The following is a 17248-nucleotide window of genomic DNA, read 5'->3' on the forward strand; positions in this document are numbered from 1 at the left end:
CGGGATCCCTGCTCCAGGCCAGCTTTGTTTGTGTGGGGAAGAGCAGCCCTTCAGGGCATCATTCATGTGAGGAAACGGTGTGTGTCAGCGGGAGGGGTTACCATTTCTATCACTCGTTCACTCAGTATTGTGGCCTCCTGTGCTGCAAGCAGTCTTCTAGACTCTACACGGTCCTGCTGTGGCGGGTGCTTACGTCCTCCCAGAGAACCAGACAGAGAACCAGAGGAGTCAGAAAAGGGCAGGGTAAGGAAACGGGGCGTGGAGGCATGCTGCTATTTCAGATGGACCATTTTGGGAGGCCCCCAGATGGGTTCGAGCAAACACATGAATAAAGTAGGGAATCAGGCAGGTCACTGTGGGAACAGTGTTTCTGGCAAGGGAACAGCAAGGAGAGTCCCGTGTTCAAAGATTTCTTTGAGGAAGTCATGGTTGATCATACACTTGTATGACGAAGAGGCAGGCAGGTGAGGGTCTGGGGAAGGAAAGGGTCTGGCTTTAGCAGGAAAGGAACCAGCAGAGTGGGACGGGGTCTGCGACAAGGGGGCAAGCTGCACGGGGTCTGCCAGAGTGGCGCGAACCCACTGAGGAGTTCCAAGATCACCATCTTCAGGAGACAAACATATAAAAAAAAAAAAAAATGAGGGCGCCTCAGTGGCTCAGTCGGTGAAGCGTCTGCCTTAGGCTCAGGTCCTGGGATCGAGTCCCACATCAGGCTCCCTGCTCAGTAGGGAGTCTGCTTCTCCCTCTGCCCTCCCCCCACTCATGCTCACTTGCTCTCAAATAAATAAAATCTTAAAAAAAAAATGAGAGCGCGCATGAGGTGTAAGAGAGAGGCAGGAAGGAGCTGTCCCCTGTGCGTCGGGGAAGCGATGACCAAGCTAGATCTTTGCGTTCGTCTGTGCACTCAGCCACCAGCCGACCAGTCCGCCAGTGATCCTTAGATTCTTGCCAAGCGCAGATGTTTGGGCCGAGTATACAACAGTGAATGAGGCAGGAAGATCCCTGCTCTGGGTTTTTGACGGGGAGACAAACAGTAAGCAAATGTTTACTTTCCATAATGCCAGGCACCAGGAAGAAAACCAAACGAGCACACCAGCGTGGCTGGTTGCTGGGCAGCACGAGGGGAGTCCAGGGAGACCCTCTGAGGAGGGGATCTGGACGGAGCCCTGAGTGGCGGGAAGATAGGACGAGCCGGTGCTCCACCGCGGCAGCGCTGCTCCGCGAGGACCCAGGTACAGGAGGGCCTGCAGGTGGGGGGAGCAGAAGGGATTTCCTGGGGAGGGCAGGGCCGCCTAGTGCGAGACTGCACGGGCCGCGGTATTGTGACCCTTTTGCTGTGTAGCAAGCCTCCCCAAAACATGGTGGCTTCAAACTGTACTAGTTCCTAGTGACATCGGTTGGGTGGTGTGCTGGTGGTACGCGTTGTAACAAACTTCTCTCCAGAATAAACGAAAACAAAATAATCCTGATTCATAGCATTTACCAATTTCCATGGTGTCAATCCTCCCAGCGGGGCGAATTCCAAGCTACCAACTTGAGGTCACAAACGGGTGGGAGGGCAGGGATGGGCGCCGTCACCGAGAACCTGCATCATGCAGACGTATCGAGCAGACACCGAGAACGACGTGACGGTCCGATGGAGTATGGTCATTAGGAAGAGAGGAGTCCTGAGCGCTTCTTACCTTTGTTTTTAACGTGACTTACGAATTCCAAATTTTCATGATTTTTAAATGGTTGTCTTTAAGGTACTGGGTCATGACATTCCTGAGACCAGAACAGCGGTCTCCTGGGAGCTGGCAAGGCAGCTCTTCTGCAGGTGACAGGGCTCATGGTGGGGCTGGCCAATCCTCAGAACTGGGTCTCCCTCAGGCTCCTCCGAATAGCTGGGACGGGCTGAGAGCAGGAAGGAATGCACATGGCTTCACTCTGCTGCATTCACTTTTGCTGATGTCCTGAGAGACAGGATGGCGTGACAGAGGCCCGACTGGGCTGCACTCCACGTGCATCAAGGTCCTTAATTGGAATTAATTCTGTAGGGAGCTGTGAATCTCCCCCCAAATGTGTCTGGGCTCCTCCATGTCCCCACCCCTCACATGGGCTGGCATCTCCAAGGGGAGTAACTGAGACCTGCCTGGCGCTCCCTCCAGGCCGCTGCAGCACAGTCCCCATTAGGGTCGGGCCTCAGCAGGCTGAGGTCTGGCAAGCTGACTGGCCTGCTGGGTTTAAGCCAGACAGCTGCTTCCCAGCAGCCGGTCTGCTTTCCTGGTGACAACCCATGACACTCCTCTTCCCCTTGCCTGAGAGGGCCCCACCTGCCCATGGAGTACTAACAGCCCAGGTGGCAGCGGGAGCCTCTGGTCTGGCCCACTAGTGATTAGGTCAGGGATGAGTTCCCATTTGAACCAGTGGGAAGTCCACCTGCTTCTGCTTGATGGAAGCTGAGGTCTGAGAATCGGTGGCCATAAACACAGGAAGACAAGCGTTCGAGCATGGTGTTGTTTCCTGCATCCAGCCACACCTGAAGCCAGACCTACTGGGCTTTCTGAATCCAGTCAGTCCCCCATTCATTTCCTCTCTCCAGGCTGGAGGTTGGCTTCCTGCGGCTGGTGTCCACCACAGCCATCCTGATCCAGAGCTGGCCTTCTCTGGGCCTCCTCTCTGCAGGCTGCATGACGAGCCTCTCCACATCCTCTCCCAGTCTGGTTGCTTCCCTGCAGCAGAATGCACTCCGACACCACTCTGCTGCTCTCACATCTGGGCCTGTGACTCTGACCCTGTCAGCTCTGCAGGATCGAAGGGTAGTTGCGGGATTCTGGCCGTGCCCAATAAGGACCCCCCACAGTAGCCACAGGCCAGGAAGGTGCAACGCAGATGGGGGGCAGGCCTGGCCCCTCTTCTGAGGGACATGGGTCTGGGGATGGGCTGAGTGAAGCTGTGGGAGGAGAGGACAGGAAGCTGGCAGCAGAGACTCACCTGGGCCTGCTCCAGGACCCGGCCCAAGTATCTGCAGACAAGCACACGGGAGTCTTGAGCTGGCCACTCATGCCCAGGCAGCCTGTGCCACCACGACACCACACATACACATACACACGCACATGCACACACACACAGAGCAGGGCTCCAGCCCAACTGTGGGCCGGCTGCTAGGTGGGGTGGGAGGGTGTTGACGAACAGGAAGTCGCAAACCCACCCAGGTGTGTGAAATAGCCCAGAGAGTAACTGCCCTGGCCCCAAGCTCCTCCCAGGAGTGAGAGCAGACAAGCCCTCATTAGAAACAGGGAGCCCAAGCCCCAGCAGAGTCGGCCCTGCACCGCGGACCCCGCACTCCAATCCGAAGCGGGTCCTTCCTTCATGGAAGGATCCAGTGCAGCCCAAGGCAAGTCACACGTTCTGTTTTAACCTAGGCTTAAAAAGCTGGCATACCCCTCAAGAGCCACATCTTTGTTGTTACTTTTTTAGGAGGGGAGGGAGTGATGAGGCAAGGCCCTGAGATGTCCAGGGTGAGCCCAGGGCTTAGACACAAAGCCACAGCTTCAACATGCGACCAAAAGGCTGTCAGTGGGGGCTGGTGGATCCAGGAGATTCTGTGCCTTTTCCCTTTACACCGAGTACTCAGACCCGGGCGCCAACCCCCTGTCACGTGTGGCTCATATGAGAGTGGGGCTACCACAGACTCTCAGGAGCGGTGAGGTCGGTCACTAGCGATGCCCGCAGCCTGTCCCCCGTGACAGAGGAGCACATCGCAGCTCACACACAAACCAACGTGCAGGGAGAGAAACAGACACGGCTTGTTTATTAGATCGCAGGGAGGAGGCCTCTGCCACAGACAGAGCGCTGCTTCTCAGAGTCTGTATCAAGAGCAAGACAACAGTTGAAAATCCTATTCCTGAGAAGAAGCAAAAAGTTACAATTTTGCAAACAAAAATAACAGATGATTTTAACAAAAGATAAAAAACTTTTTTTTTTTTTTTAACAAAGAACAAAATTTCAAGTATTATTCCAGATGACATGGCAAACCCAATGCAGGACAGGACTAGTGGAAGCAAAGGCTTCTCGCACTTCTGGGGAAGGGGCTGCTGCAGTGGGCGGGGGCACCACCAGGGCCAACCCGGCCCGCAGGAAGAAATGAAGGTCGTGGGGCAGCTCAGCGGGGCCTGCAGCTGTGCTGCCAGAGCTAGAAGCAGGCACCAACGCTCTGCTCCGTGGCAGGCTCAGGGCGGCAGCACCCCAACTTCTGCCCTCTTAGGACGGGGCCACGCACTTGACGCTGGGTATCTAGGGTTAGCAGTTCTGGACATCTGATTTTTTCTTTTTCTAATAAACAGAAACATATGTTTATTCTCTCAAATACCCTACTATCCCAATTTTAGTCAATTTGTAAATTATAAATTATATTACTTGTGCTACCGTGTGTGATAAATCTCTCTAGAAGATAAGCACCAAACCTATTACGAAAATGTCTAAGACGCCGTGGCTGGCCCCGCAGCAGGTGCTCGGGTGTGCCCTGCAGGCTGTAAACTTTTGCTCCCTTTCCCTTCAACAACAGACTTTCCTTTTTCTCCCACGAAAGCTTCGTTGGGAGAGAGGTCTGTTCTAACCATAGTTCTGAGAAAGGTACAAAGAGCAAACCTGAACGTCATCGTCTCAATGGGAGGGGACGGCTGACCGCAGTTCTTCTGGCTGAAGGGCTCTTGGCGGCCCTGAGCACAGAGGAGGGGTGGGTCGTGCCGCCCCAGGCCTCCCAGGCCACTGGGGCAGGGGGGTCTTGCTAAGAAGGTCTCACTCCAGAAGTCACATTACAGTGCCAGACGTAGAGACCCCCAGCATCCCCTGGGGGACTGTAAAATGCCCTTAAAATGTCTGTATCCGGTATTTTCTGAAACGTTGTCATTGACCTCCGATACCCCCGAGCCACCTTGGTGCCTCCTAGATGCTTAGTTCTTGAACCTTGTCTGTTCACAGATATGATTGAATTTCCTGCAGGGAGAAAAGAGTGAAATTACACAAGTATTCACACAAGAGGATCCTGAAGTCACACCCTGGAAGAACGTGACGAGAAGCTGACTGTGGATGGGGCGGCTCACGGCAGCATATTTTCAGTACCATCCAAGAAATTAACCCCCATGGCAGCCTTCTTTTTCCCTTTTAAATTTTAAAAGTCAGACATTTTAGGTAATTTTCTTGGAGAAGAGATTTAAAGACTCGAAGCCTCTTCAGTGTCCCCGCGGCACCATGGGCCACCCCGCAGGACCGAAAGACCCGCCTGCTGGGCGATGGCACCATCACCTCCCTTTGTGAAGAGCAGGGCATCCCCAGAGGAAGACAGGTATGCCTTTGCTGTGCTTTCCCGAGTTTCTATTAAGAAAGATCAGTGAGTGGGGCGCCTGGGTGGCACAGCGGTTGAGCGTCTGCCTTCGGCTCAGGGCGTGATCCCGGCGTTCTGGGATCGAGCCCCACATCAGGCTCCTCCGCTATGAGCCTGTTTCTTCCTCTCCCACTCCCCCTGCTTGTGTTCCCTCTCTCGCTGGCTGTCTCTATCTCTGTCAAATAAATAAATAAAATCTTTAAAAAAAGAAAAAAAAAAAGAAAGATCAGTGAGTTACTAGTAAAATTTCTTTCCCAATAACGAAACGGTCTTCTATACACTGTCTATGCTCAAATACAAAACAAGGTTTTATTCCACAGAACTGGTCTTCGAGGGGGCCTGTACGTCGGTCCTTGTCACCTGAACTAAGGGCACACTCTCAGTGACTTTGATTTGATCCCACGAATAACTGGGGATCACAGCAGCCTCAAACAGCATCAGTCCGTGAGACTGATTGAACATCATCACCTCACCCACACCTACAGACGACCCCACGTGGCCTTGCAGGTGTCACTGTGAGCAGGAAATGCCTGGTGCAAGTCCCTGAGTTAGAGCCACGACAGACACGTGCTCACGGCAGCAAAGACAGACCCAGGGCAGCGGCCCAGGCTGGGGGCACCCAAGTTCTCAGTGACCATGGCACTGACTCACAACGCGCTAACCCTCCGTGCATCAGCAGGAATGACAGCTGTTCTGCAGAACACAGACACGGTAGCACTCGTGTGTATGCCATGTGACCTTAAACAAGACGACGAAATTAGTATATTCGCAAGTCGATAATTAACTAGTTCATAAACATCCCTAAAAGCTGAGGTACCAACTTGGCCAAAACACTTCAAAGAAAAAAAAAATCACCTTCCTGTTAGGAAAGCGGGGGTGTGCCTTTCTGCAGGAGGCCCGTTTTGGTGCCCCTTTCCCAGCCCCGAGGACCTGTGCCGGCACTCGCGCCCCGGCCTAGCAGAGCGCATCACTCACATTGCGTGGTGGGCCTTCACCTGAGTGCGACAGTTGCGGCCCCAGTAGCAATCAGGACGGGACGTTACAGCCACTAGAAGAGAAAAAAGATGTAACGCACATCACACCCACAAGTCAGCTCCATAAACTCGAGTCAAGACCCAAGGGGACAAACTGCGGCTGACAGGCACAGCATTCTGTCACTTTGTAACTGGTGTCCTTGGCCTGTCCCAAGATTTCAGGAAAGGAAAAAAGCTTAACTGAAAACCCAATTCAGGAAGCAAGACTACTACTACAGTTGTCTACAGGTTGTTTTTGTGACTCTCGTTTTGGAAGCCCACGTCCTGGCAGATGGGGCCAGAGCCTGAGCTGACCCCGGGGTGAGGAAGGCCCGGAAATAAGCACGGTCTCCATGCAGCCTGTCCGCCTGGTTTTGTCCCTGCTGAGGCGGACGTCCGCTAAGAACGTGGAGCAAAGGCCCAGCACATCTACTGTGTGAAGGAATGCAGAAGTCAATCTAAGCAGACTTGGGGGCGAGGGGGCTTCCTTACCTGGCAACTCGGAAGCAGGAATGTTCTGCCGATACTGGTAGGTCAGCTCTCGGAAGCTCCGCAGGCCACAGCAGTAACACAGCACGGTGTTCCCGGTGATTCTGTAATCTGGAAGGAACACAGCCTCATGTGGCCATGCCAGTCAGCACACAGCATCATGTTTCCAGAACAGAACAGCTGTGGCCTTGCAAAGTAGCGGGAAACCTGGGCACTGATCCACACAGGGGGCAGAGACAATGGGCCAGACATTCAGAAAACGAGAACGAAACCAACTTATTTCCTCACAGCAAAATAATTCCACTTGGATAAAAAAAATTCAAATATCTTAAATTTTTTTTCTTTTCTACAAGCTTTTTTTTAATAATATTTTTTTATTATATTATGTTAGTCACCATACAGTACACCCCTAGTTTTTGATCTGAAGTTCCACGATTCATTATTTGCATGTAACACCCAGTGCACCATGCAATACGTGCCCTCCTTACTACCCATCACCAGCCTATCCCATTCCCCCACCCCCCTCCCCTCTGAAGCCCTCAGTTTGTTTCTCAGAGTCCATAGTCTCTCATGGTTCATTCCCCCTTATAATTACCCCCTTCTTCTTCCTTACTTCTCCTACTGATCTTCCTAGTTCTTATGTTCCATAAATGAGTGAAACCATATGATAATTGTCTTTCTCTGCCTGACTTATTTCACTTAGCATATCTCCTCCAGTGCCGTCCATGTTGCAGCAAGTGTTGAGAAATCGTTCTTTCTGATGGCTGAGTAATATTCCATTGTATATATGGACCACATCTTCTTAACCCAGTCATCTGTTGAAGGGCATCTCGGCTCCTTCCACGATTTAGCTATTGTGGACAATGCTGCTATGAACATTGGGGTGCATATGGCCCTTCTCTTCACTATGTCTGTATCTTTGGGGTAAATACCCAGTAGTGCAATGGCTGGATCATAGGGTAGCTCAATTTTTAACTTTCTCAGGGACCTCCACACTGTTTTCCAGAGTGGCTGTACCAACTTGCATTCCCACCAACGATGTAGGAGGGATCCCCTTTCTCCACATCCTCTCCAGCAATTGTTGTTTCCTGCCTTGTCAATTTTTGCCGTTCTAACTGGCGTAAGGTGGTGTCTCTATGTGGTTTTGATTTGAATTTCCCTGATGGCTAATGATTTTGAACATTTTTTCATGTGTCTGTTAGCCATTTGTATGTCTTCATTGGAGAAGTGTCTGTTCATATCTTCTGCCCATTTTAGGATTTGTTTACTTGTTTCTCGTGTATTGAGTTTGAGAAGTTCTTTGTAGATCTTGGATACCAGTCCTTTGTCTGTAGTGTCATTTGCAAATATCTTCTCCCATTCCGTGGGCTGCCTCTTAGCTTTTTTGACTGTTTCCTTGGCTGTGCAGAAGCTTTTTATCTTAAAAATTTTTTAAAGTACTTAGAGAAGTGAGTATTATTTTTCTCTTGAGTTATTTCTATGCATGTCACAAAAACCACACAGCACACAGGAAAGACTTGTAAATCTGCCCACACCTTAAATAGCACAATGGAAACACACACACCAAAGGTAAAATACTAACCAATTAGGGGAAATCACATTTGCAACATAAATGACAACCTGTTGCACCTTTAAATAACAAAGGCATCTACCTACCCAGACCCCCAAATCCAGACAGCCCAATATGGGCCAAGGTCACAGACAGGCCAGGGAACCGTGAAACAAAAAGATCTTCAATCCTGTTAACGTTCCAACACAGGCAGACAAAACGAGGGCTCACCCAGTCTGCCTGTTCTGTATTTACAAGACCCGAGAGGCAGATGCAGGGCAGCCGGCTCAAGAAGGTGCTGCCTTCACACCCGAGGCGCATCCTGGGGCAGGACAGTCACTACGGCAAAGCCCCAGCTGTGCACAGCGCGGTCCAACGACCCTACTTATTTACTCTAATGGAACCCTTTCTCAAGCCTACCATACTGCATGCTCACTCAGGAGCTGCAGTCCTGCTTCAGGGAGTGAGAAGGAGAAGATCCCTTAATATCCTCTACTCACGAATCGGTGAAACACACGACAGTATCCGAACACCACAGAATAAAGATCAAGGCATACTGCTAAGCAAACAGGCTCAGAGGAGCGCGTGCGGCAGGGCTTGGTTTACGAGGACGGTGTGCACGTGTGGGCAGGCGCGCAGGCATCGCCGCTGCGTGCTCGGGCGCTGGGATTCCCAGCGAGCTTCCTGTACCCTTCGTGCCTCCCTCTGTCACCCACAGGTCTTTGCAAGCCGTGTCACCCTACAGTAGTCCTTAGGAAGCTAACAGAGTTCAGGCTCAGACGACGGGTCTGGGCAAACCCAGGGCTGCTGCACAGAACACCCGAGACACTCGTGAGAATGTGTCCATAAGACAGAAATTGCTCAGAAGGATCCCCAACAACTTCTGAAGTCTTTCATGATAATGTATGTCTTAGAAAAAAAAAGTCATTTGGGGCGCCTGGGTGGCTCAGTCAGTTGAGCGTCTGACTCCTGGTTTCCATACAGGTCTCAAGTCATGATCTCAGGGCTGTGAGATCAAGCCCCGTGTTGGGCTCCGTGCTCAGTGGGGAGTCTGCTTGAGATTCTTTCCCTTCCTTCTTCTCCCTCCCTCTTTACTCCTCCCTGCACACATACGCCCTCTCTTTCTAATAAATAAGTAAAATCTTAACAACAACAAAAAAGGCATTTGCTGATTTTCCTGCAGCCCCCTCCCTCAGTGACAAAAATCCCATTTCACAACGTATTGGGTGTCCCTGGGAGACAGGGCAGGCCTACACCAAGTCACCAAAACACCAAGTGAGAGGCCAATGAGGACCCTGAGGTTTGGGAACAACCAGCCCCAGGATCTCCATGCTGACAAAAGGTGGAGCCCCAGTCTCTTGAGCTGTGCCCCTCCTTCCCCCGTGGCAGCAAAATCCTGGACTATGTCATGTGGGCTCACACGTAACCTTAAATAAAGAAAACCAAAAGTATCAGCGCCTTTCTGTCTGCCTCTTCAGGCTGGGCAGAGGGCAAGGCTGTGCAGGTGGGAAGTAGCTGGGCAGGAGCTGCCAGGGTTCGGCCTGGCAGGTTTTACTGCCTCACAGGAGGCAAAGGCACCACCTCTGGAGAGAGGACAGCAAGTGCAACGATGCTTACCAGACAGTAAAAACGCTCCCCTCTGCAGAGCCACCAGACTTTCAGTCAACATGTTTTTCCACGTCAAACCCCTGGTTGCCAGGTAATTCTGTGATGGGGAAGAAGGGAAATCTTAGCTACTAGCTTGGAAGAAGAAACACTAAAATGACAAGAAGGCAAACGTTTCATAAAAGGCCCTTGAAGGTGGGTAAAGCCACAGTACAGGCAAGCTAAACATGGCAGCTGAGGGGGAGCCCTGTGTGCAGTTGGGGGGGGTCTGCTTCCAAGATCACAAAACACCGGGAGAGCCCAAGACCGGGATGCCCCAAGCCGGACACGGTAACACGCTCACCATCTAGTTCACAAGGGTTCTTGTCTGAGATGCTTTGTCAGAGCCTCGAAAGAGGGCTCGCTTCAGAACTCTGAACGTGTGAGTTAGCACATTCCCGCTAAAACTCTGCCAAGGCTCAGGAGCGGTGGGACACCCAGCCTTGCCTGGAGCAGCCCTAGAGCAGCAAGAGGCCCCTGGCCACGTAAGGAATGCAGAGGGTTTGGGTCTACGCTCTGCCCTTCAGACACACAGAGCTGCCTGGCTCCTTCTGTGCGAACCTACAGAAAAGCACCGCGTGGCCATCTAAGCAGAGTGCGGTGGTGCTGAGGGGCTGGCCATGCAGGTGGGAAGACCCACAGGTCCTGTGTGTGCAGCACTGCACATGAATGGGATAAAGGCACACTCTTGGCAAGGGACTGATGTGCACTTTAAACACTGAGATTCTAAGAGCCAGGCCAGCTTCCTAAAACATAGGAAGGAAAATGTCAGAAAGGAGGAAGCCAGAGAGAGGCCCTGATTCCACTGAAGGGCCAGCCCACTCCCCACCCAGACCCAGAAACTCTCTGCACGGGGCAAGTAGGCACTGGAGCCAATTCCTGTGCATTCATGGCACGACGGGCATGAAGGAAATACCTCCTTTTCGGAAGATGGGGAAACACAGAAAAACACCCATGCGGCGCACTCCGTGGCAGCACCAGTAAGAGCCACCAGGAGAGCTGAATACTTCACCCACGCCTGTCCGGGGAGTCCGTTACCTTGAGGACATCCGACTCGTAGTGGTTGTTGCTCAGAACCCCGTCCAGACACCTGTCGCCCAGGTCTAGCTCTGCCAAATGGAGGGAAGCAAAGTCACCCGTCTTACAGATGTTCTATGAAAGCATCACTCATTGACACTAAGATAACCAAATTTCCTTTCTTACAGAGTCTGGAAAGAATAAAAAGTTCCATGATAAAATACGGTTTTAAAAAGAGAACAGGCAAAATGACTTCCATTCCACTCCTTCCTGAAATGGATGGCTCGCTCAGTCTCCTCAGCACCTGGTCTAGCGCTGTGAGGACTCAACTCCGCGGCCTGACTGGGCGTTTTCCTTGCGCGTGAGTAAACCCTCCCAAATGAACGCAGTACCCCGCGGTTGTTCTGCTATTGCTTGGTTTTGAGCTAGCACAGAGTGACACTTCTGAATGTCAAACACAGCGTTATGTCAGGAAAAAGTAGGGTCACTAACGATGGCCTCCCCCAACTCGGGCCACGCTACCCGGTCACCGCCCTCAAATGCACCGAGAGAATACGCAAAGGCTGAAGCAACTCAGCAGAAAGCCGGCATTACCACAGAACGGGGCCAGGCAGCCAAGGCAGCCGGCCCGGGCACAGCCCCAGTACAGGTGGCAGAAAGGCTGCAGGCACACGGCACCTGCGGACACAGCACAACCGCTAGTCAGGCCATTTCAGCGAAGAAGAAATTCAAATAACCGTTAAATAAATGACAAACTCAATTTTAACAGCAACCCCAAAACTGCAAATTAAAGCACTGTATTTCATCTATTACATTTAAAAGAGACACATTTAGGGGCATCTGGGTGGCTCAGTCAGTTGGGCATCCGACTCCTGATTTTGGCTCAGGTCATGATCTCACGGTCGTGATATCCAGCCCCACGTCGCGCTCCTTGCTCATCGGGGAGTCTGCTTGACATCTCTCTCTCTCTCTCTCTCTCTCTCTCCCTCTCTCTCCCTCTGCCCCTCCCCTGCCCTGCTCTCCCTTCCGCCATGTGCGTGCACTCTCTTTAAAATACATAAATAAAAATCTTAAAAAACAAAGTGACACATTATAGAAATATTATGGTCCCGATGTGGGGACAAATACCAGATGCAAACTTCAGGAAGAGAACCACCCGTACATGGAAAGTTGGTGTATGACAGGAGTAGGTTATCAGTGGATGGAAAGAGACGGTTATTCAATATGATTGCATGGAGACAACCGACACTGCAGATGAGAAAACACAGCCATGTCTTTACTTCCCACCATGCACAGCAGTCAACACCGTTCTGAAACCTGAGCCTAGAAGGATCCACAGGACAGGCTCCATGGTGGGGAGGTTGCTCAGGCAGGCAGCGTACACGCACACCCTTACTCACACTGCTGGGGGGCGATGCGGGGGTCCTGCTCACGTTCTGCCCTCCGGTCAGGCATGGGCTGGAAGCAGCAGGTGCATATGGCATGGCTTCCTTGCAGGGCACACACGTAATCCTGGGCTGCAGAAGGGACAGGATATTCAGGCGGCACATACCGGCACACAGGCACAGAGAACAGGTCAGACCCACATCTAGGGGAGCGGCTGGAAAGCACACAAGGAGACCGATCCACAAGAAAACCGAGGGAGAACTCAGACCTGTTTTCTTAAATGACCAAATGACAGCCTACCACTTAAAAGGAGCATTTTAAAATAGAATGAAAAATAAGCAAAGTGACTTTTTGGTTCAGCAGTTGTAGTAAGATTTCAAAGATCACTTGAAGGTTTTCCACCATTTCCTTAGGCCATAAAGCACACGCCATAAAACAATAAAGCAAGTTCTACATTAAGCTCTGTGTCTTCCAAACAAGTGACAGGCCTGGTGGGCATGACTGGCGGACCCCACACAGGTGCTGAGCCCAGCCCCTGGACACTCCATGGCCGCACAGGAGGCTCCGTCTGTGCGCACAAACTTGCTACAGACCCCGTCCCACTGCGGACTTCCATATGCAGTCTGAAAACGACGGAACCCACCTGAGGAACGGCAGTCAGGAGGTGACCAGGCACCGCACTGCCCATCCCTGTCCACGGGGCCTACGGGAACCCACGGAGAGAGCCGCAGCATGGCATCATGGCAGATGGCTATGAACACGGCTCTGGGTCACAATTTTGGATCAGTGGCCTCATGACAGGCTCTAAGAAACCGGACCCTGTGGGGCCATGAACTACAGAATGGCCAGGGCCAAAAATGTAAGATTCCACCTGTCCTCTTTCCTTTCTTGATGGCATCTGGCCACTGCAAACAAGCAGCAGGCAGAGCTCAGGGTGGCTCTGATGACACCATGACCCACTGCTGAAAAGAAGCCAGTCTCTCACTGGAGGGGCCCACGTGGGTTGGTCACTTCTGCTTTAGCAAGCAACCCTGGGGGTACCAACCGCCCGAAGCGACAGGCTGGGCATCCCAAATGTCAGGCTCAGGACTGAATCCCCCGGACTGTCCAAGAGCAGAGATCCACAAGAGAACAAGTTAACTCTCTGGTTTCTTAGCCCAAAACAGACTAGAAGAAGCAACAGGTTAAAAGCGGTGGCAGGACCATGGAGGCAGTGACAGGAGTTGGGTAGGAACGGGAGAGGAGGCCGCAAGAACGACAGCTGTGTCCTGTGTGGCTATGGCAGGATGACAGCACGGAAGGTGGCGTCTCACCTGCCGTGACACTGGTAGATGTCGACGGTGCATCTCCAGGAGTCGGTGCTGCCCTGGGCTCGCTGCCAGGCCCTGGGCAGGGGAGGGACTGCCCCGCCTGCCTCCGGTACTCGGGGCACTGTCTGCATACGATGTACGGCTGGCTGCAAGGAAAGCACACGAACACCTGGAGTGCGGAGCAGCAGGGCAATCCCTGCTCTCAAGCATGTGGGTGGAGGCAGCCATGCCCCTAGCCCTGATGACAAGACCAGATCCAGATCCCAAGCCTGAAGGCGTCTTCTCTGCTCACTGTCCCCCACTTCACACCTCAGCTCTGCACCAGCTGCCGTCACCCAGTGTGTGAAGGGGAAAGATGGCCTGTCCCCGCTGGGCACCCAGTCCGTGCTCACCCTGGAGGAGTAGATGGAGGGCTCTGCTCCTCGCCACCCTCATCCCCCTCGGCGGGTGCTAGCGTACAGAGACACATCCTGCCCACCCCGTACTTCAGCACAGCATCCCCAAGAGCGCGGCCGCTCAGTCCCCACATGGGGCAGGACGCGCTCTCACAGGCCCGCTGCTGGGAGAGCTGTGAACTACTAACAGAGGCAGACCCAGCTTGCCCAGTGCACTCAGGACTTCCACCCCGGGCACCTAAGAAACTGCATTCAAATCAGAGCGCAACATGCCACAGCTGAATGCTGCTGTCATCTAGCGGCTTCCCCACAGCCAGCAGAGGCCCTGCCCGGCCCAGCTTTACACACTTCTGCTGAGCTTGCCAAAAACACAGATGGTAAAAACCAACCCACAGGCAGAAGAGACAGACTCCCCTCATTTCAGAGGATGCTTCCTGAGCCTGCCTCCGATGGCAGAGCCAGTGAGGGAAGAAGGGGAAGACCTGGCTAGAAAAACACCACCAGTGAGAAAACGCTCAACCACATTTAGGAACGAGACAGCCTTCGTCTCAGGCAACACTGAGTACAGGCAGCGTTTCCTGACCTCCCTCCACAAACCTCCAGGAGGCCATTGCTAAGACCTTTCTGACGGGCACTGGATGACACAGGTGCCAGGTCCAACCAGGCACCCGGGTCAGGCTCTCCGACCTGACAGCTCCACTGCCATCCTTCCCTCCGCAGACTAGTGGACAAAGCTGTAGCCGCAGGGCGTGTGCTGCAGCACGGCTGCTCGGGTCATGACACTGGGAATTCTACAAAACCGTGTGTACGGTACAATCGCATCTTTGTAAAAGTACTTGTCAGTATATCGTGTTTTACTTAGTTAACAAAGGAAGTACGTGTGGCGACATACACAAGTGGCCAGAAGGATACACAGTAAAATGTTCACGCCAAAGCGATTTTTGATTTCTTTCTTCTTTTGCTTGACCATCATTTGTTTCATTACAAAATGAAACAAAAGATAATAAATTTAGGAAGTTTGATTTTCGTCTTTCTAAACGTGATGGCCTCCATCTGAAACTCAGACGGTAGACTTCAGAGTCAGGAAACGGCAGCACCCCACAGAAGCTAAGACAAGGTCTCACAGGACAGCATCTCTCAGCCAGGTGGCTGCGGCTTTTCGACGGTACTATCCTGACACATGGTGATAACGCAACTCCCCACGTAGAGCTCGACGCTCACTGGGTGAACTACAGAGTAAGTGCACGTACATGGGACAAACAACATGTTAAATCGTGACATCGCTGTAGCCAGGGCACCAAGGCACCTGACGAGGCGTCAGCAAGTAACAGGTGTGGGTTATGGCGGTCTTCATTTTAGAACAGATGTCAGTCAAGCCATTCACTAGCCACTACACCTTAAACTCAAAGGGTGCTGTGTGCCAGTTACATCTCAATAAAGCTGGAAATAAATACAGATAAATAAGAACAAAAAACAAATGTCGCGTGTATAACCTGAAAATGGGGGGGGGGGTATTGGAGGAGGCAGGATAGCAAATACCCACCCGGTCACCCGAGTGAGCGGCTGTCCTTGGCCGGTGCCCACCCCATCCTTGCCATGGTCAAGGCAGGCAACGTCACTAACTGACATCCCCCACGACAAGCGAGGCCAGGTGATGCAGGAGCTGGACTGCTCGGGGCAGAACCCAGACTCCGTGCTGCCTGCCCGGCTCCCTGCCCCACTCAGAGCCAGGCGTAGGCTCACCTAACGTCCGAGGACTCGCTGTCCACATCCGACAGCTCCAGCAGGTCCTCCGAACTGCCCTCCTCGTCGGAGAAAGACCTCCTGACTTTGGGCTGCAGCATGTCCTGCGTGATCTTGTTCCTGGCAGCCATGCTCCGCACATCTTCCTCACTGCGACTCTTGTCTGCAACGCAAAGGTCATGGCTCTACTGGCTGAGGGGCCCCTGGCGAGACACCCGCAGTCTCCAGGAGCTGGGCAGGCTCCCCACTTGCCTGGGTGCTGGAGAAGGTAGGCCTCCACCAGGTTGTTCAGGATGTGGTTTTTACAGATCCTCTCGACCGGACAGCGGCAGGTGGGGCACAAGGTGGAGCGCTCCATCCAGCCGGAGTAGCAGGCCGCACAGAAGGTGTGCATGCAGGGCTGCAGGCTGAGGGCACAAGGACAGCTCTTCAGATGCCCCCGCAGAGCACGCGCAGGTGGAGCGTCTGTGTGCCACCCCACGGCAGCCCCCCAGACGCCAGGGCACATGGGGGATGGCCTGCCTGCAGCATGAGAAGCAGGGACCCCGTTCACGCTGCCTCTTTCCCCAGAGGAGGACGTGGCCTTGCTCAGGCTGACGGTTGGTTACAAAACAGAAGAGTGAGCAAATTACCCACCCACCCACTGAGCTCATTTGACTCAGCAGAGCCTAGAACCCATGATTCTCGGGTGCGACACCCGCCAGCATTATGGGGCCCACTGCTGGCGGCATCTGCACCCTCAGCTAATGGACCGGGAATGCCACCTGCCCTCCACAACCCACGTGAGAACCGGTTCCCGTGTGAGAAGTGTTCAACCTCAACTATTTTAACTTGGTCCTTGTTAATTAAAAGAAACCAGAGGCGACAATCTGTGCTCCAGGAGGGACAGTAGAGCAGGTCGTGACTCCAGGAATATGAGGAACAGGGACACTAAGTGTGGAAAAGGCTGGCGTTTAAGTGGAAATTCAGACGACTCTCACTCTTTAAGTTCCCGCAGGCGAGCAAGGAGGGCTCTCCCTAAGCTGCTCCGGGGCCCCTCATTCTGGGGCATTGCCTCTGTGTTAACTACGACATTCCCTTAAAGCTCGGCACAGTTCTCCTGTTCTGCGTCTGCCGAGCACCAGGCCACTGGGGTCACACGGAACCTGTGCCGACCGAGGCCATCCCACATCAGCCTCGCCGGCTCTTCCTCAGCCTTGGTTATGGGCGCCGGGGTTTGTGCAGGTTGGCCACACGAGTGAAACGACAACAATAACCTCCGCAGCGTCGAACCCGACGTGACCCAGAGGGCTGCTTCCCCGTGGCCGCCCCTCCCCAGCCATGACGCTCCTGCAGGC

General features: G+C 53.0%; 1 protein-coding gene across 5 annotated transcripts in view; it reads right to left on the reverse strand.

Annotated features, from left to right (window-relative positions):
* Positions 1-3764: 3764 nt before the first annotated feature.
* The window catches only part of CHFR (checkpoint with forkhead and ring finger domains), a 28595-nt gene continuing 15111 nt past the window's right edge, over positions 3765-17248 (reverse strand). For 3 of the 5 annotated variants that reach the window (XM_045815655.2, XM_045815654.2, XM_045815656.2), the window contains 10 exons: positions 16164-16318; positions 15912-16074; positions 13777-13919; positions 12478-12594; positions 11672-11755; positions 11099-11169; positions 10034-10121; positions 6871-6978; positions 6341-6413; positions 3765-4977 (listed from right to left, as the gene is read on the reverse strand). In XM_045815655.2, coding sequence (XP_045671611.1) covers positions 4935-4977; positions 6341-6413; positions 6871-6978; positions 10034-10121; positions 11099-11169; positions 11672-11755; positions 12478-12594; positions 13777-13919; positions 15912-16074; positions 16164-16318 — 1045 coding nt within the window. In that variant the 3' untranslated portion in view covers positions 3765-4934. Of the gene's footprint in view, positions 4978-6340; positions 6414-6870; positions 6979-10033; positions 10122-11098; positions 11170-11671; positions 11756-12477; positions 12595-13776; positions 13920-15911; positions 16075-16163; positions 16319-17248 lie in introns of those variants that run through there. The other 2 variants (XR_015722361.1, XR_006782991.2) reach the window with 2 other exon arrangements.

This window comes from Ursus americanus, chromosome 30, assembly GCF_024610735.1.
Source record: "Ursus americanus isolate L20-20 chromosome 30, mUrsAme1.1.p, whole genome shotgun sequence".
Classification (NCBI taxonomy): Eukaryota; Metazoa; Chordata; class Mammalia; order Carnivora; family Ursidae; genus Ursus; species Ursus americanus.